Raw genomic sequence first — 23259 nt, 5'->3', positions numbered from 1 at the left:
TTGCAAAAAGCAGGATGGAGTTATGTTGCTTGCTGTACAGGGTCAGCTTATGATGGTGAACAAGTGTTGCAAGTTTCAAAGCAATAGCTTTGATAGTTTAAGAGAAAAAGTTGACCTAAACATAAAACTTAACCAAAATATCTGATATTTTCTAAGTCCAAAAGGGGCCATAAATCTTGCAAAAAGCAGGATGGAGTTATGTTTCTTGCTGTACAGGGTCAGCTTATGATGGTGAACAAGTGTTGCAAGGTTTAAAGCAATAGCTTTGATAGTTTAGGATAAAAGCTGACCTAAACATAAAACTTAACCAAGAAAACTGATTTTCTAAGTCCAAAAGGGGCAATATTTCTTGCAAAAAGCAAGATGGAGTTATGTTTCTTGATGTACAGGGTCTGCTTATGATGGTGAACAAGTATTCCAAGTTTCAAAGCAATAGCTTTGATAGTTTAGGAGAAAAGTTGATCTAAACATAAAACTTAACCAAGAAATCTGATATTTTCTAAGTACAAAAGGGGCCATAAATCTTGCAAAAAGCAAGATGGAGTTATGTTTCTTGCTATACAGGGTCAGCTTATGATGGTGAACAAGTATTCCAAGTTTCAAAGCAATAGCTTTGGTAGTTTAGGAGAAAAGCTGACCTAAACATAAAACTTAACCAGGCAACGCCGACGCAGACGCCGACGCCGACAACCGCTCAAGTGATGACAATAACTCATCATTTTTTTTCAAAACACTGGACCTCCACACATGCCCATGTTTTTCATATCTATACACTGGACCTCCACACATGCCCATGTTTTTCATATCTATACACTGGACCTCCACACATGCCCATGTTTTTCATATCTATACACTGGACCTCCATACAACATGCCCATGTTTTTCATATCTATACACTGGACCTCCACATATGCCCATGTTTTTCATATCTATACACTGGACCTCCACACAAGTCAATGTTTTTCATATCTATACACTGGACCTCCATAAAGCATGCCCTTGTTTTTCATATCTATACACTGGACCTCCACACATGCCCATGTTTTTCATATCAATACACTGGGCCTTCATACAACATACCCACGTTTTTCATATCTATACACTGGGCATCCACACAACATGCCTATGTTTTTCATATCTATACACTGGACCTCCACACATGCCCATGTTTTTCATATCTATACACTGGACCTCCACACATGCCAATGTTTTTCATATCTATACACTGGGCCTCCATACAACATACCCACGGTTTTCATATCTATACACTGGGCATCCACACAACATGCCTATGTTTTTCATATCTATACATCGGGCCTCCACATAACACATCCATGTTCTTCATACAAATACACTGTAACTCCACACAACACACACTTTTTTCATACTTCTACACTGGGACCATGCAAAGCATACAGATGTTTCTTATACACATTCATTCCACACAACTCACACGTATTTTCATACCCATACACTGTGCCTCAAGACATAATGCCAATGTCTTTTTTATAATCATACACTGAAGCTACAGACAACACACCTATATTTCCTATACCCAAATGGAAGCTGCTAAACCATGATTTGTTTCTTAATAGTGGAGGAATTTTCTACAACAGAATATGTGATATGTACGCACCAGAATTTTCTATCCTGAAATGGCTCTCTGGTTCCTCATGTTTCCCTTTGTGAGATTCTAGACTAATTCTCTCTGTTAACATCTGAAATATGAAAAATTTGTTCTGTCTTTGTAAATTTTGCATCAATATATCAACTGTCTGACTTTAAAGTAATTACCATAATGTAACCTTTGCAAGTTGTTTCATATTTCCCTAACTGAAGTGGAATATCACATGCTCATGCAAGCAAAATTATCAGCTGAAAACTGCCAAATTAGCAAACAAGAATACATAATCACATCTACTACCTTAACCCTTACCCTGCTAAATTTCTATAATGAACTTGTCCATCTTTCAATTTGGACATTAACTGTTAAAAGGGGTGCATAACAAAAAGATACTGACTAAATAGCAAACAGTGCAGGTCATGATCAAGACTGCATGAATGTGTAGGCTGATCATGATTTATTTTTGTTGGATTTAACGTCGCAACAACACATGATAGGTCATATGGCAACTTTCCAGCTTTTTAATGGTGGAGGAAGACCCCAGGTGCCCCTCCGTGCATTATTTCATCACGAGCGGGCACCTGGGTAGAACCATCGACCTTCCGTAAGCCAGCTGGATGGCTTCCTCACATGAGGAATTCAACGCCCTGAGTGAGGCTCGAACCCACATCCATGAGGGGCAAGTGATTTGAAGTCAGCGACCTTAACCACTCAGCCACAGAGGCCCCTTGATCATGATTTGCACTAGTCGCAAAGACAGAATCAATCATGTCCAACATGATAAGGGTTAAGGAAGCAAGTGTGCACATATTCATTACAGAACAAAGGTGTATTAACATATGATATCTAAAAATAATGTTTACCTCAAAGAGAGCATTATATGTTGCTATGGTAATATGTTGATCATTAAGTAGCAACCTTTCTCCTAGCAGAGAAAACAAATTGTGCTGCGATAGTGAATCCTGCTTCCTCCTAAAAACAGAAAAAAAAACGCATTTATTAAAACATTCTAGTCTTGTTTGAAACCATTCCCAACAGTGCCTATGGTGTATGACATCATGGAAATATCTTGTTATTTTTGCAAATACATTGTTTAGGAAGTATAATTACTGTGAAATCTTTAATTTTTATGGGGTAGCAATTTTTGTGGGTTTTTTTGCAGCTATGTCAATCCAGGAAACTAAACTCCAATGAAAATTTGCATTTATTTCATGTTCAAATTTTGAAATAATCGAATTCAAAGCCCCAGAGAATAGCCATTTTAACCCAAACATGAGATATTGTGCCCATGAAATTAAATGAAATCAATCACATTATTTTATCCTGAATTGACAAGACAGGCTTTTGGTGCATGTTTATTTGCTACTGTTGACAATGAGAATATGACTTAAACTTAAACATTATCACTGTACTGCATGTACAGCCTGTCCAGTTAGACTACAGCACAAAAATCTGGTTGCCTGCATTCAATGGCTGGATGGGGCAAACATCTCAAGGACGGTATAACAAAAGAAAACATGTCTGAAATCATTTGTCCTCTGTGATTCATGCAAAGAAATTGTCATTTATTTGCTCAGAATCAGTGCTTGTATTAAATCCATATTAAACAATCAAAACAAATTATTGTATTACAGTTTGTTAATAACCTAGAACTGTTCACGAGGGCCATATTTCTCATTTTTCCATTGAATTACATTTCTGTTTCTATTATATACAGCTAGGAATGATTTTTAACAATTTTAAATTTGCAAGACTTAGTATACTTCCTTCATAAATTTGGCCAGTTTTAGATCATCTCAAGGTTTACAGGAAAGTCTTTAAAACCATATTTCTGCAAACATTCCTTATCATACTACATAAAGACATTTAGTGTAACTGACATACTTGGGTGTACTTCTGCTGAGCCAGAAACCAAACAGCTTCAACGTTTTGATTCTGATGTCTTCATTTGGTGATGCCAGAAGCTTGAACACAGTCCTGAAATAGTGAAGGTTATAATTACATACAGCAAAACCTGTCTGACGCAGCCAGCCAAGGCAGAGACACAATAAGGCTGTTTAAGACAGGTGACTGTTTGATACAGTGGCCATAAAGGCAGGCTCAACTGTATTTCTATGACATCAAGTTTTGTGTATCCGGTTAAATGCATATAAAGTAACAATACATGTCATATGCCTGGGTACATGTTATCAAACTGGCAGTCTGTTCATGTGAGGTAATGGAAGTGCAACAGCCCTCACACCTGTAGCACTGCCTTAAGAGGAATTCTATTACATATTGAATGGACTCCATGACCCTAAAGGACTAGAAAATATAGTCTCACGGGCAGTTTTGTACCTAACTGTTGAATTGTGTATGCTTTAACAATTCAAGAAAACTGAAGATGCCACCCTCTGTGCAACTGTGGCAAGGGTGGACACCAGGATAGAATCATAAACCTTCTACCACTAAACTAACACTTTCTCAATTCAAATGTACAGTAAAACTCAAACCAACACAGCTCAGGCCAAGTGATTGGATCATTTTGCATCTCTCCTTCAGAAAGCCATGTCACATCTACAAGAAATGCTATGCTTATAATATCTCTGTTACCCAACAATAACAGTTATACTTAAATTTTTACAACAAGTAAGGAAAAAGTAATGAGTAAACTGAGCCTACCTGACACCTTGTTTCTTGTCAAATGCAGGTACCATGGACTGTGGATGTTCAGACATCAATGTTACCAGTAACTCTAATACATCGACCAAGTTGTCATCCTGTATAGTGGCAATTAGAAATTGTCTTAACACACATGACCCGTAAAACATTGTCCTATATTACTTCAGAAGAAAACCTTTTAGACATTTTAATCCCATAATACTAAGACAACATAATGGAAGTAATACCAGTGTTTTACAGCCTTGTCAACTTCACTTTATGTGCATATGTTGTAATTCATTTCAATGAAACTTGTCTATAATAAAGAAATCTATGACAGTGGTCCTCCCAAAATCTTGGCCCATGTATTTCGCAATAGCAGGAAAATTTGAAATTATTTCTTATCTGGAATGAATACTGGTGAAAAAAATAAGGATACAGTCAAGATTAAATCACATGTTTCAGGATCTACCTAATAATCAAATTAGGTATTGGACTTCTAATGACAACTGACTTTCTCAGTTCAATTACACATTCTCGAAATGTGATTTAGGAATTCCCTGGCTGGAAAAAAATGCGATGTACCAATATATGCTACAGTAATGGAAAAAGAGTGCCAACTGCCATATGAAATGTGTAAGTGCAAACAGAGATTTCCAGTTAACATTACAGACCAATTACCTTTGGTAAAACATATTTTTACATCACTGTAAAGAAAACAATGTACTTACCTCAAGTTAAGTACACAGATACTTACCTTATGTTAAGTACACAGGTACTTACCTCATGTAACATATACAGGTACTTACCTCATGTAACATATACAGGTACTTACCTCATGTAACGTACACAGGTACTTACCTCAGGTAACATATACAGGTACTTCCCTCATGTAACGTACACAGGTACTTCTCCCATGTAACATACACAGGTACTTCCCTCATGTAACATACACAGGTACTTCTCCCATGTAACATATACAGGTACTTCCCTCATGTAACATACACAGGTACTTCTCCCATGTAACATATACAGGTACTTCCCTCATGTAACATATACAGGTACTTCTCCCATGTAACATATACAGGTACTTCCCTCATGTAACATACACAGCTACTTCTCCAATGTAACATACACAGGTACTTCCCTCATGTAACATACACAGGTACTTCTCCCATGTAACATATACAGGTACTTCCCTCATGTAACATACACAGGTACTTCTCCCATGTAACATATACAGGTACTTCCCTCATGTAACATATACAGGTACTTACCTCATGTAACATATATAGGTACTTCCCTCATGTAACATATACAGGTACTTCCCTCATGTAACATACACAGGTACTTCCCTCATGTAACGTACACAGGTACTTCCCTCATGTAACGTACACAGGTACTTCTCCCATGTAACGTACACAGGTACTTCCCTCATGTAACGTACATAGGTACTTACCTCATGTAACATATACAGGTACTTACCTCATGTAACATATACAGGTACTTACCCCATGTAACATATACAGGTACTTCCCTCATGTAACATACACAGGTACTTCTCCCATGTAACATATACAGGCACTTACCTCATGTAACATATACAGGCACTTCTCCCATGTAACATATACAGGTACTTCCCTCATGTAACATACACAGGCACTTCTCCCATGTAACATATACAGGTACTTCCCTCATGTAACATACACAGGTACTTCTCCCATGTAACATATACAGGTACTTCCCTCATGTAACATACACAGGTACTTCTCCCATGTAACATATACAGGTACTTCCCTCATGTAACATATACAGGTACTTACCCCATGTAACATATACAGGTACTTCCCTCATGTAACATACACAGGTACTTCTCCAATGTAACATATACGGGTACTTACCTCATGTAACATATACAGGTACTTACCTCATGTAACATATACAGGTACTTACCTCATGTAACGTACACAGGTACTTACCTCAGGTAACATATACAGGTACTTCCCTCATGTAACATATACAGGTACTTCCCTCATGTAACATACACAGGTACTTCTCCCATGTAATATATACAGGTACTTCCCTCATGTAACATACACAGGTACTTCTCCCATGAAACATATACAGGTACTTACCTCATGTAACATATACAGGTACTTCCCTCATGTAACATACACAGGTACTTCTCCCATGTAACATATACAGGTACTTCCCTCATGTAACATACACAGGTACTTCCCTCATGTAACATATACAGGTACTTCCCTCATGTAACATATACAGGTACTTCCCTCATGTAACATACACAGGTACTTCTCCCATGTAACATATACAGGTACTTCCCTCATGTAACATACACAGGTACTTCTCCCATGTAACATATACAGGTACTTCCCTCATGTAACATACACAGGTACTTCTCCCATGTAACATATTCTGGTACTTACTTTATGTGACATAAATGGGTACTTACCTCATGTAATGTACACAGGTAGTTGAGCATACTCTGTAACTCGTCTTCCTGCACTCCCTGACCCTTCAACAATAACTGTTTGATGTACAGCAACATGAAAGACCTCAACTTGATTATTTCATCATAGTCTGGGCGAGGACCATCTGCAAATATAAATAATACTGAAAAAAGTGTCAAGAATTGCATTATATATGAATACACTTGTTACAAGTTTGACACCAGTTGAATTTTCAGAGCTACTGAAGACGAAATACTCCTTGTACTAACCAAAGTACTTTTTCAGGATTAATTAGAGGTTTTCACACCATTTTCAACTGTATCCAACCAGTCAATGTTCTGAGAATTAACAAGCAGTTAAAGTATCAGTGTATTTAAATTTACGTTAAATACAAATAATCCAGCTATCGAAACAGATAGCTTGTGAGCTACATTATAAACAAAGGCATTATGAACTTTAACAACTTTCCTGCACAAGTCAGAAGTGAACGACAAGTAACTTTAGATGTAGCGTTTTCTATGCCATTTTCACTCAGTTAACAAGAACAACAGTAAAATAAAACATCTTTCACTGCATATCTGTTTCTTACTAGAAAATATCTATAAATTCTTTAACAAACTAGATGTGTGTCCATAGGACACAGATGCCCCCACTCCTGCCACTGTAACATGGTTTAATGACTCAGGTTGAACAATTTTTAAGATGTTTGCAACATAAACTTCTAAGAACCTTATGTGTATTTTTCACTTAGTTGGCCATAACTCTGGCCTAGCTGAGTAAAATCCTAAACTGAACACTTCATAGGCTATAAAACAATCCTCTAATGTTTTATGATTCTAGGTCAAGTACATTTTAACATACATGTTTCACAAACTTTTTTTTTTGAGTAAGTCTGGACAAGAAGTCTGGTCTTGTGTAGTGATATAATGACTGTACGTAAAATATTTTCGGAGGTACGTGCGGCAAAACATTAAAATGACATTTTTTTCCTAGGTCAGGGGCCATAACTCCTACAATACTGAATGAATCCGGATGCGAAACCCCAGGTGCACAACTGCACATGCTGACCAATATTCCTGTAAACTTTGGTGACTCTAGGTCAAATACATTTGGAGTTACGCGCGACACAACATTAAAATGACCAATTTTTAACTAAGTCAGGGGCCACAACTCCTACAATACTGAATGAATCTGGACGCGAAACCCCAGGTGCACAACTGCAAATGCTGACCAACATTCCTGTAAACTTTGGTGACTCTAGGTCAAATACTTTTGGAGCTACGCACGACACAACATTAAAATGACCAATTTTTTACTAAGTCAGGGGCCATAACTCCTACAAGACTGAATGAATCCGGACACGAAACCCCAGGTGCACAACTACACATGCTGACCAACATTCCTGTAAAGTTTCGTGACTCTACGTCAAATACTTTTGGAGCTAGGCGCAACACAACATTCTCGGCAGTGTCTTTGGCGATCTGGCTGGTTATCGTACTTGGCCGAGATATTATGCCCACAAACATTGTCAGCAAGTTTGGTGAATATCAGATGGAAACTGTTCGATGTAAGAGAGCAGACAAGGCTAAATTCGCAGCTTTTCGAGTAATTCAAGGGCCATAATCCAAGAGTGCCTGTGGCGATTTGGCTGGTAATCAAAGTTAGCCAAGATATTATGCCCAAAAACATTGTCAGCAAGTTTGGTGAAGATCAGATGAAAACTAGTTGACTTAAAGAGCGGACATGCTTTGGACACCGCCCGCCCGCTCGCCGCAGGACGTATAAAAAGTATTGAGTAAACTTACATAACTATGAAATACTTATAACAAAATTATATGACAATACCTACCTACTGCTTTTGGTGTGATACCACTTCTATCTTTGGGGTTCACCACCCAGTAGTAATATTTTAATGTATGCATGGTCTGAAGCACCGCACTCACACGCCGTATGTTGTTATATATCTGAGCATCATTGATAAAATCTGTTGCTAGGTAACAATACAATTTTGTTTGGACCTGTAACACAGAAATATCATATTTCAAATATTCGAGTCTGAAATTAATTAAGTGCATGCACTTCAAGTTCGTAAGTTAAAAAAACAAAGCTTTTGCCAGATATAAGCAAACAGAAAAGACTTCTTAGATGCCACATGATACAAATGTGCGAGTTGTTTTGCAGAATAAAGCATCTAACCATGTAATGGAATAAACAACTTGCTGAAACCTGAATGTATAGGCAAAACAATGAATTGAGAATAAATTTTAATGTAAATGTAATCAAGTCATCAGTTTATGCTTCTTCAATTTGTTAAACATATTCCCAAAAATGCTTATCTCCCTCTTTGAGAGTATCCCAAAGTCAGCTTGGTATTCCTCAACTATTTACCTACTTACTAGGATCTTACAACAAACAAGAGGGCCATGAAGGCCCTGTATCGCTCACCTGACCTACTGACCTAAAGATCATCAAGATTAACATTTTTTGACCCGACATGACCTAGATTTGAACTTTACCTAAAGATCATCCAGTTTAACATTCTGACTAAGTTTCATGAAGATACAGTCATAAATGTGGCCTGTAGAGTGTTAACAGGCTTTTCCTTTGATTTGACCTAGTGACCTAGTTTCTGAACCAACCTGACCCAGATTTAAACTTGACCTATAGATCATCAAATTTAACATTCTGACCAAGTTTCATTAAGATATGGTCATAAATGTGGCCTCTAAAGTGTTAACTACTTTTTCCTTTGATTTGACCCGGTGACCTAGTTTTTGACCCAACATGACCCAGATTTAAACTTGAACTAAAGATCATCAAGTGTAACACTCTGACTAAGTTTCATGAAGATAAAGTCTTAAATGTGGCCTCTACAGTGTTAACAGGCTTTTCCTTTGATTTTGACCCCACCTGACCAAGATTTAAACTTGACTTATAGATCATCAAGATTAACATTTTGACCAAGTTTCATTAAGATAAGGTCATAAATGTGGCCTCTACAGTGTAAACTAGCTTTTCCTTTGATTTGACCGGGTGACCTAGTATTTGAGCCTACATGACCCAGATTCAAACTGAACCTTAAGATCATCAATATTAACATTCTGACCAAGTTTCATGAAGATACAGTCAAAAATGTGGTCTCTACAGTGTTAACAAGCTTTTCCTTTGATTTGACCTGGTGACCTAGTTTTTGACCCCAGATGACCCAATATCAAACTCGTCTAAGACTTTACTGAGGATAACACTCTGACCAAGTTTTATTAAGATTGGGTCAAAATTGTGATGTCTAGAGTGTTAACAAGCTTTTCCTTTGATTGACCTGGTGACCTAGTTTTTGACCCCAGATGACCCAGATCGAACTCGTCCAAGATTTTACTAAGGGTAACATTCTGACCAAGTTTCATTAAGATTGGGCCAAAAATGTGACCTCTAGGGTGTTAACAAGCTTTTCCTTTGATTTGGCCAAAAATCTGACCTCTAGAGTGTTAACAGTCAAACTGATGATGACGGACGATGGACACAGGGTGATCACAAAAGCTCACCTTTGAGCACTTCGTGCTCAGGTGAGCTAAAAAGTATCCAAGTGACAACTTAGCCCCATATACGAGTGTCTGCGAGAAAAATTCCCTCCACATTGGAGAGTATTCTCTAGACATCTATCTCTATAAAGGAGAGTATCAAAAAAAACATCCTATATTCAAACAAAGAGTATTCGATAGAAAGTCCATACACAACAGACCTTCATACAGGGCAGTATCCAGAGATATACTGCATCCATACAGAGTTTAGGTGTTAAGAGTTCTATCCTGAGAAACTGTGCATTCACAAAGAAGAAAATTCCTAGATGCCTTACCTCCATACAGTTGAGTAACACAAGAAAACTTATCCCCATAGAGTATTCAGACATAATTAACCTCCATAAAAGTTAGTATTTACTATGCAACCTTGTGCCATATATTAAAAGAGTATCACTATAACTCATTTTCAACTAAGAGAGTATCTAGAGGCTTACTCCAAACAGAAGAGTATCCTTACAAAACTTTCCTCCATAAAGGAGAGTATATCTCAGGGACAACTTACCTTTGGCAACAAATCGATCATCAACCATGGTCTGGTTATGGAACTTATTATGCGCATGTCTTGACTAGGAGCTGACAAATCTTTCTTTTCATGTTTAGTTCAGACAATATGGCTATGATCAGCAAAAAGCATCTTCTAGCAATATTTTGCCCATAAAAGCAACTTTTGTCTTTTAAAAAATTCAATATCAGGTGTGATTCACTCAAGCAGTTTTAATCTTTATATTAATTATTTGCTGAGGGTAAAAAGACGTTCAAATTATATTCTCACCTTTTCAGCCATCTTTAAACTATAAAAACAACCTATTTGGACTGGTTCAACCAGATAACTTGATAACGTCACTGTAGTCAAACCAAAGTCAATTCGATCACACTTTAGTCGAACTATGGAGACGGCGGCTGGTGACTGAAGTCGCTCCTTCATATAGAATCATATTCAGATGGATGCATTGAAGAGTCAAGTATGTCCCAGGCATATCTTACCTCCATACAAGAGTGTATCCAGATGGCTGGGTTGAAGAGGATATGATCAAACAGGTGTTTCAACAGAGTTCCTCCTGCCGGACATTTCACCAGGTAATCTGTCAACTTGAGGAAAACTTCTAACACACTTGGAGTAACATGGTCTCGTGATGACTGTAGTTATAATAAGCAATTGTTACACAGAACTTCTTGTCACAGTAATATTTCTGTATACTTTTGTTATACCATTTAATAAACAATAGACTTATTTAATGAGAAATTATCAAGAGTATTTGCACTGCATAGTGGTTAATACACCATGCCAACTACAGGTGTGATCTACTTCATATTACTATATAACCTATATATAACAAGAGGACCATGATGGTCCTGAATCGCTCACCTCTTCCCACATGACCCAGTTTTTAGTATGACGTCGTTTTTTCTATTATTTGACATAGTGACCTAGTTTTTGAGCTCATGTGACCCAGTTTTGAAATTGACCTAGATATTATCAAGATAAAAATTCTGACCAATTTGCATGAAGATCCATTGAAAAATATGGTCTCTTGACAGGTCACAAGGTTTTTCTATTATTTGACCTATTGACCTAGTTTTCGAAGGTACGTGACCCTGTTTTGAACTTTACCTAGATATCATCAAGGTGAACATTCTCACTAATTTTCATGAACATATGGCCTAGTTTTTGACCGCAGGTGACCCAGTTTCGAAACTGACCTAGATATCATCAAGGTGAACATTCAGATCAATTTTCATGAAGATCCATTGAAAAATATGGCCTGTAGAGAGGTCAAAAGATTTTAATAATTTTAGACCTACTGACCTAGTTTTTGACCGCAGTTGACCCAGTTTCAAACTTGACCTAGATATCATCAAGATGAACATTCAGACCAACTTTCATACAGATCCCATGAAAAGTATGGTCTCTAGAGAGGTCGCAAGGTTTTTTTTATTATTTGACCTACTGACCTAGTTTTTTATGGCAAGTGACCCAGTTTCAAACTTGACCTAGATATCATCAAGATGAACATTCTGACCAATTTTTATGGAGATCCATTCACAAGTATGGCCTCTAGAAAGGTCACAAGGTTTTTCTATTTTTAGACCTACTGACCTAGTTTTTGACCGCACATGACCCTGTTTCGAACTTGATCTAGATATCATCAAGATGAACATTCAGACCAATTTTCATACAGATCCCATGAAAAATATGGCCTTTAGAGAGGTCACAAGGTTTTTCTATTATTTGACCTACTGACCTAGTTTTGAAGGCACGTGACCCACTTTTGAACTTGACCTAGATATCATCAAGATGAACATTCAGACCAACTTTCGTACAGATCCCATGAAAAATATGGCCTCTGGAGAGGTCACAAGGTTTTTCTATTATTTGACCTACTGACCTAGTTTTTGATGGTACGTGACCCGCTTTCGAACTTGACCTAGATATCATCAAGGTGAACATTCTGACCAATTTTCATGAAGATCTCATGAAATATATGGCCTCTAGAGAGGTCACAAGGTTTTTCTATTTTTAGACCTACTGACCTAGTTTTTGACCGCATGTGACCCAGTTTCGAACTTGACTTAGATATCATCAAGATGAACATTCAGACCACTTTCATACAGTTCCCATGAAAAATACGGGCTTTAGAGAGGTCACAAGGTTTTTCTATTATTTGACCTACTGACCTAGTTTTAGATGGCACGTGACCCAGTTTCGAACTTGACCTAGATATCATCAAGGTGAACGTTCTGACCAATTTTCATGAAGATCTTTTGAAATATATGGCCTCTGGAGAGGTCACAAGGTTTTTCTATTTTTAGGCCTACTGACCTAGTTTTTGAAGGCACGTGACCCAGTTTCGAACTTGACCTAGATATCATTAAGGTAAACATTCTGACCAATTTTCATGAAGATCTTGTGAAATATATGGCCTCTAGAGAGGTCACAAGGTTTTTCTATTTTTATACCTACTGACCTAGTTTTTGAAGGCATGTGACCCAGTTTCGAACTTGACCTAGATATCATCAAGGTGAACATTCTGACCAATTTTCATGAAGATCTTTTGAAATATATGGCCTCTAGAGAGGTCACAAGGTTTTTCTATTTTTAGATCTACTGACCTAGTTTTTGATGGCCGTGACCCAGTTTTGAACTTGACCTAGATATCATCAAGATGAACATTCTGACCAAATTTCATAAAGATCCCATGAAAAATGTGACCTCTAGAGTGGTCACAAGCAAAAGTTTACGGACGCACGCACGCACGCACGCACGCACGGACGACGGACACCACGCGATCACAAAAGCTCACCTTGTCACTTTGTGACAGGTGAGCTAAAAAGTATCTCATTGGTCCAGTTCACAATTAGCAAAGCAAAATAAATTTTATATTTAAAGGGTTTCTTCCAATACATGCACTTCCAACACAACACTACTCATAAGAGGGATCTACAGGAAACACAACATCATCAATATCATCATCACTCATCATTACCTCTGAACATCAACATTCATTATCATTATTTATCACCATTATTCATTATAATCATTCTGTATCCGCATTAATTACCATCACTCATCATCATCTTTCTTTATCATTATTCACTACCAGTTAAGTTATCATCATAATCCATCATCATCATCACTAATCATCATTATACATAATATTGTCAGTACATACAGCTGATTAGTCAGTTCCGGATCACTGAGGGCTATATTTGTTATTATGCTTCGAAAATATATTTTTAAAACATGTTTTTGCACAGGGAGAAAGGAAAATCCTTTTGCTTTAAATCACCACATTTGGTTTGAAAATGCAAAGTAAATAATTATACTGTAGAAGCAACAGTGGTGTCACCACTTTGGACAGTTACAGAGCATTTTGGTCTATCCCAGATCATTTTAGAATAAAACTAGAACGCACTGGGACACCTGTGAAATAATAAGTGTTTTCTCTCATCCGACCAAATCATTACAATTGGCAAGTTGGCAATAAAAAAATATTTTGTTTAAAAAAAAAATTTCCGATTATGTTGTGTCCCTGTTGTGTGAGTTACGGATCACTTAGATTGACAAAAAAAAATTTTTCACATTCTAGAGATCTGCACATTTAAAGTTATATTTTGGTATGTTATTTCCCTTAAAGAAGCAAATATTCAAGCTAAGAACTAAATGATTATCTTCGTCATATAAGTGTAAACAGTGCTGTGATCCGGAACCTCCCATGATCCAATACTGTCTAATCAACTGTATATAACCAGTAACAACAATGTATGAAGAGATACATTGTCCAGAACAATAATTAGACTGTACCTTCTCTAAGAGATGTCCTATGACTAGAAAACCTTTATTTTGCACCATTTGTTGATGTATAGTGGACGAGCTCTCAATCAAATTGTACAGTAATCCTAGAAGATTGGCACTGAAAATATAGTTAATAAAGGACATTTAAACAATACAATGTACAAAACAATAATGCTGAAAGATGGTTATTAAGAGTGTTGAACTGCAGTTACACATCACAAGGCTCCCATTTTAAACATCAATAAAGATACTGTGAAACCATTTAATTTTGTCAGCATAAACATTCTAGGTTTGACCAGATTGACTATTTCATACAGACGTCAATTCATGGATTTCTAATGTCAAATATGAAATCAGAAGGAAATTTACTTGTTTGCTGAGGTTTAATTTCCTGGATTGACAAAATCAAGAAATCCTCGAGGTTTTCCACAAGTAAGATTCCTTTTGAAGTACTGATCGGAAATGTGCATACCTTACAAATCAAATGGCACTTTTAAAATGCCAATTAAAACTCAATTAAAGCTTTTAATTTTGCCCACATAAAGCTTTAGTTTCAACAAAAACATATCTATGTGTGGATTTCACATTTTGAAGAGAACTAGAAAATGCTTTTGTAAAAAAGCGCATGTCTCCCCCAATGCAAAGTCCTATAGGCAAGAACTCAATAGGGGTCAGGAGCGAAAGTCAAAGAGACACTGATGGTTGGCTGCAATAGGGATTATCTACTTGGCATGTCCAGTCATCCCGCTAATTTTCAACACTCTTGGCCTAGTGGTTCTCAAGTCACTGTTCAGGCTCCTGTGACCTTGACCTTTGATCAAGTGACCTCAAAATATATAGGGGTCATCTACTCTGCATGTCCAATCATCCTATTAAGTTTCAACATTGTAGGTCAAGTGGTTCTCGAGTTATTTCCAAAAAATGGTTTTACATGAACAGGCCACTGTGACCTTGACCTTTAATAGACTGACTCCAAAATCAATAGGGGTCATCTACTCTGCATGTTCAATCATCCTATGAAGTTTCAACATTCTGGGTCAAGTGGTTCTCAAGTTATTGATCGGAACTGGTTATCAATGTTCAGGCCCCTGTGACCTTGACCTTTAACGGAGTGACCCCAAAAACAATAGGTGTCATTTACTCTGCATGAACATCATCCTATGAAGTTTCAACATTCTGGGTCGAGAGGTTTTCAAGTTATTGATTGGAAATGGTTTTCCATCTTCAGGCCCCTGTGGCCTTGACCTTTAACAGAGTGACCCTAAAATCGTTAGGGGTCAACTACTCTGCATGACCAATCATCCTATGAAGTTTCAACATTCTGGGTCAAGTAGTTCTCAAGTTACTGACCGGAAATGGTTTTCTATGTTCAGGCCCCTGTGACCTTGACCTTTCACAGAGTGACCCCAAAATCGTTAGGGGTCATCTACTCTGCATGACCAATCATCCTATTAAGTTTCAACATTCTGGGTCAAGTGGTTCTCAAGTTACTGACCGGAAATGGTTTTCTATGGTCAGGCCCCTGTGACCTTGACCTTCAACGGAGTGACCCCAAAAATCAATAGGGTCATTACTTGCATGTACATCATCCTATGAAGTTTCAACATTCTGGGTCGAGAGGATTTTCAAGTTATGATGGAAATGGTTTTCATCTTCAGGCCCCTGTGCCTTGACCTTTAACGAGTGACCCTAAAAATCATTAGGGGTCACTACTCTGTATGACCATCATCCTATGAAGTTTCAACATTCTGGGTCAAGTGTTCTCTAGTTATTGATCGGAAATGGTTTTCAATGTTCAGGCCCCTGTGCCTTGACCTTTGACGGAGTGACCCCAAAAACAATAGGGGTCGTCTACTCTTTATGACCTATCATCCTATGAAGTTTCAACATTCTGAGTCAAGTGGTTCTCTAGCTATTGATCGGAAATGGTTTTCAATGTTCAGGCCCCTGTGACCTTGACCTTTGACGGAGTGACCCCAAAATCAATAGGGGTCATCTACTCTTCATGACAAATCATCCTATGAAGTTTCAACATTCTGGGTCAAGTGGTTCTCTAGTTATTGATCAGAAATGGTTTTCAATGTTCAGGCCCCTGTGACCTTGACCTTTGACGGAGTGACCCCAAAAACATTAGGGGTCGTCTACTCCAGCAGCCCTACAACCCTATGAAGTTTGAAAGTTCTAGGTCAAATGGTTCTCCAGTTATTGCTCGGAAATGAAGTGTGACATACGGACGGACGGAAGGACGGACAGCGGACAGGGCAAAAACATTATGTCTCCTGGGGGAGACATAATAAATGAGTATTCTATGTTATGAATGGGACCTGAACGATTTTTCAGCATTTGATGGTGGAGGAAGACCCTAGGTGGCCCTCCAGGCATTATTTCATCAAGGCGGGGGCACCTGGGAAGAACCACTGACTTTCCCTCAGCCAGCTGGATGGCTTCCACACGATAAAGAATTTTACAACCCAACCACATTGCTGAACATTATTCTGTACTGTAATAATATGATTTTTACAGTGAAGGTGGGTTCATAAACAGTAAAATCATTCATTTTCATGAGGAACTATTTTTTGTGAATCTTATGGTTGCATCAATCCACAAAATTTAATCCCAACAAACTTTATTTGAACCATGCAATGAGAAAACCAACATAGTGGGTTTGCGACCAGCATGAATCCAGACCAGCCTGCGCATCCACGCAGTCTGGTCAGGATCCATGCTGTTCGCTTTCAAAGTCTATTGCAATTAGAGAAACTGTTAGCGAACAGCATGGATCCTGACCTGGTCTGGATCCATGCTGGTCACAAACCCACTATGTTGGTTTTCTCATGTCACAGCTCATTTTCATCTTCTAAAGTTGAAATCCACAAATTCATAGCCCCATGAATAATAACATGCTATAAGCATGAGAGGAAACATCCCCAACTTTAACAACACTGAAGTTCAAACCTGCTGTAGTTTAAAGCATTTTCAATGCAAATTCAACATAATTTTTGTGATTTCAAAAAATTACCTGTATTATGCAAGTGAAAACAAATAATATAGAGAAATTTGAAGAATATAAGCATCTGTAAGATCTTCACAAAAAAAAAAGAACCAATTAAGCTTTAGATTTAGCAGCCAGTCTCAAGGTCTCTACCATCAAACTAGCCATGCATAGCATACCTTCCAGAGAGGAAGAAAAGGCCAAAGCACAATGTCATATATAGAGAAAGAGTTTCTACTTAAGAACAACCGAACCTTATGATTAATGTAGATATTTGAAAAAAAAAAAAGGTTTTATTATAAAATTATATATAGCTTAAAACATCGTACATGTACACGACCTATCCATACAAACACTGTACAACACAAACATTATACACCTTTCACAAAGCAAGTTCTACCACAGCCTACACTCAATGAAGCAAGGCAGGAGTGTGTCTATACAGATTGGACTGGGACTCACAGGAAGGAACGAATTGGATTGTTGGGCATTGCGTGGTGATTACAAGTTACTAACAGTTGATTATTAAGAATAATAATCATAATAAAATGTCTTTTTTCTTCAATATGACAAAGATTAATGCTGGTTACAATGGTGTTTTGGAAAATGAGCCGTGCCATGACAAAACCAACATAGTGGGTTTGCGACCAGCATGGATCCAGACCAGCCTGCGCAGTCTGGTCAGGATCCATGCTGTTCGCTTTCAAAGTCTATTGGAATTAGAGATACTGTTAGCGAACAGCATGGATCCTGACCAGACTGCGCGGATGCGCAGGCTGGTCTGGATCCATGCTGGTCGCAAACCCACTATGTTGGTTTTGTCATGGCGCGGCTCAAATTAGGAATAAGGCACAGAATGTCTAATTCATACAGATAAAGTTACTTACAATAACTTCTTATTTAAAAAGATTTTGCCAAGACTTTAAGCAACAAAATTTCCAGCATCACTTGCTTGAGTAAACTGTTAACAGTATGACCAAACTGGATATAATATACACTGACAAAAAATGTGGTTAGCGTTTTTTTTTATGAAACATTTCTGACTGACGACAAGTAACTCTGATCCTAATCAAATGTTTCATCAATTAAACTTGCAGTTTTGTTGGATTACATTCTGCAGCATGTAAAACTATTCAGTTTGATTGTTAAACTGTTCTGTCAAATACATTTTCTTTGGTATTAAATCATACTAACACAATTTATATGTTGACTTTCCACCTTTATTGGCGAGCACTCAGGTCAGAACCACAGATCTTCAACAAGATGGATCTCTTTCTCACATGACACCTTCAGCAGTGTTCAAACTCACTTAAGTGACAGGCAAATGCTTTGAAATAAGCATACTTAATCACTTGGCCAGGGAGGCCCCCACAGCTTCTAATGTGTACTTTAAATGTGAACTGACAATACTAATGTGGGGCTGCCATCACAGCTCAGACAGTGAAAACTATGGTGATCATGTGAACTTAAAATAACTGAAAACTAAATCCAAAACAACTGTGTGGGAATTGTGTATTTTAACTTACTGACCAAAAAAAAAAATTAAGTTTGGTAATACAATTAATGCTAGGATTCAGTCTTGGTCGTACTGTTTTCTTACTCAATACTTGCCCTACAAAAACCTAAACAGGCAAACTAAGGGAAATGGATAACTGAAGGAAACTTAAGTGACACATAAACTTACAATATTATTTCTATAGGGTCATCACTGAAACATGACAATATAAATACAAAATTAGAAAAAAGAGGTTTTCAAACACGAAATTTTTCATGCTCATGTTTAGAACATAAAATGTCATGATAAACTTTTTTATCGCACTTTCAGCTGCTGTTATTTTCTGCATTGAGAAACCGTCACTTATTATGGCTGGCCCAGCCATAACATTGTGACAATTTCTTCTCAAAATGTTTCAGTTGTTATGTTGGCTTACAAAGACAATATTTGTCACATAATGACTTTCCAGCTTTTAATGGTTGAGGAAGATCCAGGTGCCTCTCTGAGAATTATTTCAGGCAGGAGTGGACACACCAGTACTACTAACCGCCTTCCGGTGGCCAGCTGAATCTGAATGGCTTCCTCAAATACATGTATAAGAATTCTACATCCTGGATGGGTTTTGACCCTACATCAGTGAGGGGCCTTCTCAAAGTGTAAGTTCTATACCAACATCAGTGAGGGACCTTCTCAAAGTGTAAGTTTTATAAAATTGCACTTAATCATTTCCAAACAGGTTTTCTGTGAAATTAAAAGAATCAGCTCACCATGATAACTAAGACTTACTATTAACCACAATCTGCAATCTAAACTGTTTGAGATTTATGGTTGCAAAATATATTTCGAGACCATTCTAAGAATGTAACATTCCCATTGGCCAATTTCATAAATGTGCTCAGAAATAGCCAATCAGATGCTGGAGTTCTGAGACTGGTCTCCAGAGTCAGTTTTCTAACCTCGGAACCAGTCAAACACACATACATAAACAATCACTCCTACAGTGTTCACAATATAAACATCATTCCTCAAACAACAAAGTGCAATACAAACAAACAAACTAGAAACATGTCAGTAAGACACCAATGCTCCACACTATGTGATGTTAGGACACAAAAGTGCCATTCCTGTAATAGCATCTTGACACACGTACTGAACTTATGAACTGAAAAAAAAACTACTGTAATACTTCTTTTATCCTTAAATGATTTCATATTACATCTTCTTGTTATCATGATGAATGTTTGTACCAACATCCTTCCATTTATATGAGCCGTGCCATGGGAAAACCAACATAGTGGCTTTGCGACCAGCATGGATCCAGACCAGCCTGCGCATCTGCGCAGTCTGGTCAGGATCCATGCTGTTCGCTTTTAAAGCCTATTGGAATAGGAGAAACTGTTAGCGAACTGCATGGATCCTGACCAGACTGCGCAGATGCGCAGGCTGGTCTGGATCCATGCTGGTCGCAAATTCACTACGTTGGTTTTCTCATGGCACGGCTCAATTACAAAACTAACATGCATACACAAGACTAGAAGAAATGGCATAACATCTTTGAACTCTAAGAATTATGAGCTCGGGCTTAATTCTCGCACTTAATGGTGGATGTTTGTCCCAAGTTATACGAATATAGGTCAATGTATACAAAAATACTGAAGTTACAGATGGGACAAGAAAAACAAAGTTATTTAAAAGTGACCTTGACCTTTGAGCTAGGGGTCTAGGTCTCGCATGCAACAAATTATCTAGTAGTGCTTAAAGTTTAAGCCATGTTTTTGAACATCTGCCCATGCATAAACAAGAGGACCATGATGGTCCTGAATCGCTCACCTATCCCCACATGACCCAGTGTTCAACTGAGTATGACGTCGTTATTTCTATTATTTGACATAGTGACCTAGTTTTTGAGCACATGTGACCTAGATATCATCAAGATAAAAAATTCTGACCAATTTTCATGAAGACCCATTGAAAAATATGGCCTCTAGAGAGGTCACAAGGTTTTTCTATTATTTGACCTAATGATCTAGTTTTTGAAGGCACGTGACCCACTTTTAAACTTGACCTAGATATCATCAAGGTGAACATTCTGACCAATTTTCATGAAGATCTCGTAAAAAATATGGCCTCTAGAGAGGTCACAAGGTTTTTCTATTTTTAGACCTACTGACCTAGTTTTTGACCGCACATGACCCAGTTACGAACCTGACCTAGATATCATCAAGCTGAACATTCTCACCAATTTTCATGAAGATCCATTGAGAAATATGGCCTCTAGAGAGGTCACAAGGTTTTTTCTATTTTTAGACCTACTGAGAGGTCACAAGGTTTTCCTATTTTTAGACCTACTGACCTAGTTTTTGACCGCAAGTGACCCAGTTTCGAACTTGACCTAGATATCATCAAGGTGAACATTCTGACCAATTTTCATGAAGATCCATTGAGAAATATGGCCTCTAGAGAGGTCACAAGGTTTTTCTATTTTTAGATCTACTGACCTAGATTTTGACCCCACATGACCCAGTTTCAAACTTGACCTAGATATCATCAAGGTGAACATTCTGACCAATATTCATGAAGATCTCATGAAAAATATGGCCTCTAGAGAGGTCACAAGGTTTTTCTATTTTTAGATCTACTGACCTAGTTTTTAACCCCACGTGACCCAGTTTCGATCTTGGCCTAGATATCATCAAGATGAACATTCTGACCAATTTTCATGAAGATCCATTGAGAAATATGGCCTCTAGAGAGGTCACAAGGTTTTTCTATTTTTAGACCTACTGACCTAGTTTTTGATCCTACGTGACCCAGTTTCGAACTTGACCTAGATATCATCAAGATGAACATTCTGACCGATTTTCATGAAGATCCATTGAGAAATATGGCCTATAGAGAGGTCACAAGGTTTTTCTTTTTTTAGACCTTCTGACCTAGTTTTTGACCCCACGTGACCCAGTTTCGAACTTGACCTAGATATCATCAAGGAGAACATTCTGACCAATATTCATGAAGATCTCATGAAAAATATGGCCTCTAGAGAGGTCACAAGGTTTTTCTATTTTTAGATCTACTGACCTAGTTTTTAACCCCACGTGACCCAGTTTCGAACTTGACCTAGATATCATCAAGATGAACATTCTGACCAATTTTCATGAAGATCCATTGAGAAATATGGCCTCTAGAGAGGTCACAAGGTTTTTCTATTTTTATACCTACTGACCTAGTTTTTGACCCCACGTGACCCAGTTTCGAACTTGACCTAGATATCATCAAGGTGAACATTCTGACCAATTTTCATGAAGATCTTGTGAAATATATGGCCTCTAGAGAGGTCACAAGGTTTTTCTATTTTTAGACCTACTGACCTAGATTTTGATGGCACGTGACCCAGTTTCGAACTTGACCTAGATATCATCAAGATGAACATTCTGACCAACTTTCATAAAGATCCCATGAAAAATGTGACCTCTAGAGTGGTCACAAGCAAAAGTTTACGGACGCACGGACGGACGACGGACACCGCGCGATCACAAAAGCTCACCTTGTCACTTTGTGACAGGTGAGCTAAAAAGTTAGACAGGAATAAAACTTATACCTTAAATCTTTAACCTTTAAGTGTGACCTTGACCTTCAAGGTAATACAGGTATAGGTCTTGAATTGACACGATTTATTTTTATGGTGAATGTTTGTGCCATATTTGAGTATTCAAGCATGCATAAAAATGTTACAAAGGGCACAAGAAAAATTGTCTTAAATCTCCTATGCCTAAGAGTGACCTTGACTTTACAGCTTCTTGTTACGATGGCTAATTGCTTCAAAATCTGACAATGCACAATAAAGTTATCAGTCCGACACAATTTCTAAACATACACCGACACACAAATAGGCAAACGCATACTCGTGCATCCACACACATGGACAGGCGTAACACTATATGCCACCCAATTTTTAATGGTTGGGCACCAAAAAGGCATAAACAAGGCTCTTTTTAGTGTTAAGTATGTCTGCTCACCATGTAGAATGATCTGTAGCGGAGGATTTCCCCTCTCCCTGAGCCACTGGCAAATCTAGCTGACCAAACAGCGGGAACAATATCTGAAATATAAAAAATAATCATTACAGTCCAAATGCATGTTACTCATTGATCCCAGAATATGAAGG

The 23259-nt window shown here is 37.8% G+C and overlaps 1 protein-coding gene across 7 annotated transcripts in view; it reads right to left on the bottom strand.

The window, feature by feature from the left end:
- Positions 1-23259, bottom strand: part of LOC123558619 (neurobeachin-like) — a 268481-nt gene that overhangs the window by 187492 nt on the left and 57730 nt on the right. For 6 of the 7 annotated variants that reach the window (XR_008371116.1, XR_008371114.1, XR_008371117.1 and 3 more), the window contains exons 13-22: positions 23111-23193; positions 19284-19307; positions 14617-14725; positions 11298-11450; positions 8585-8753; positions 6738-6880; positions 4286-4383; positions 3509-3601; positions 2488-2596; positions 1637-1718 (exon numbers count right to left, since the gene is read on the bottom strand). Coding sequence is in view for 3 of the 7 variants with exons in the window: in XM_053544219.1 (XP_053400194.1) it covers positions 1637-1718; positions 2488-2596; positions 3509-3601; positions 4286-4383; positions 6738-6880; positions 8585-8753; positions 11298-11450; positions 14617-14725; positions 19284-19307; positions 23111-23193 (1063 nt within the window). In the remaining 4 variants the exon portion in view is untranslated. The remainder of the gene's footprint in view (positions 1-1636; positions 1719-2487; positions 2597-3508; positions 3602-4285; positions 4384-6737; positions 6881-8584; positions 8754-11297; positions 11451-14616; positions 14726-19283; positions 19308-23110; positions 23194-23259) is intronic. The other variant, XM_053544221.1, reaches the window with a different exon arrangement.

This window comes from Mercenaria mercenaria, chromosome 5 (assembly GCF_021730395.1).
Source record: "Mercenaria mercenaria strain notata chromosome 5, MADL_Memer_1, whole genome shotgun sequence".
Taxonomy (NCBI): Eukaryota; Metazoa; Mollusca; class Bivalvia; order Venerida; family Veneridae; genus Mercenaria; species Mercenaria mercenaria.
The sequence above is the reverse complement of the archived record's forward strand: the minus strand, read 5'-3'. Positions and strand labels throughout refer to the sequence as shown.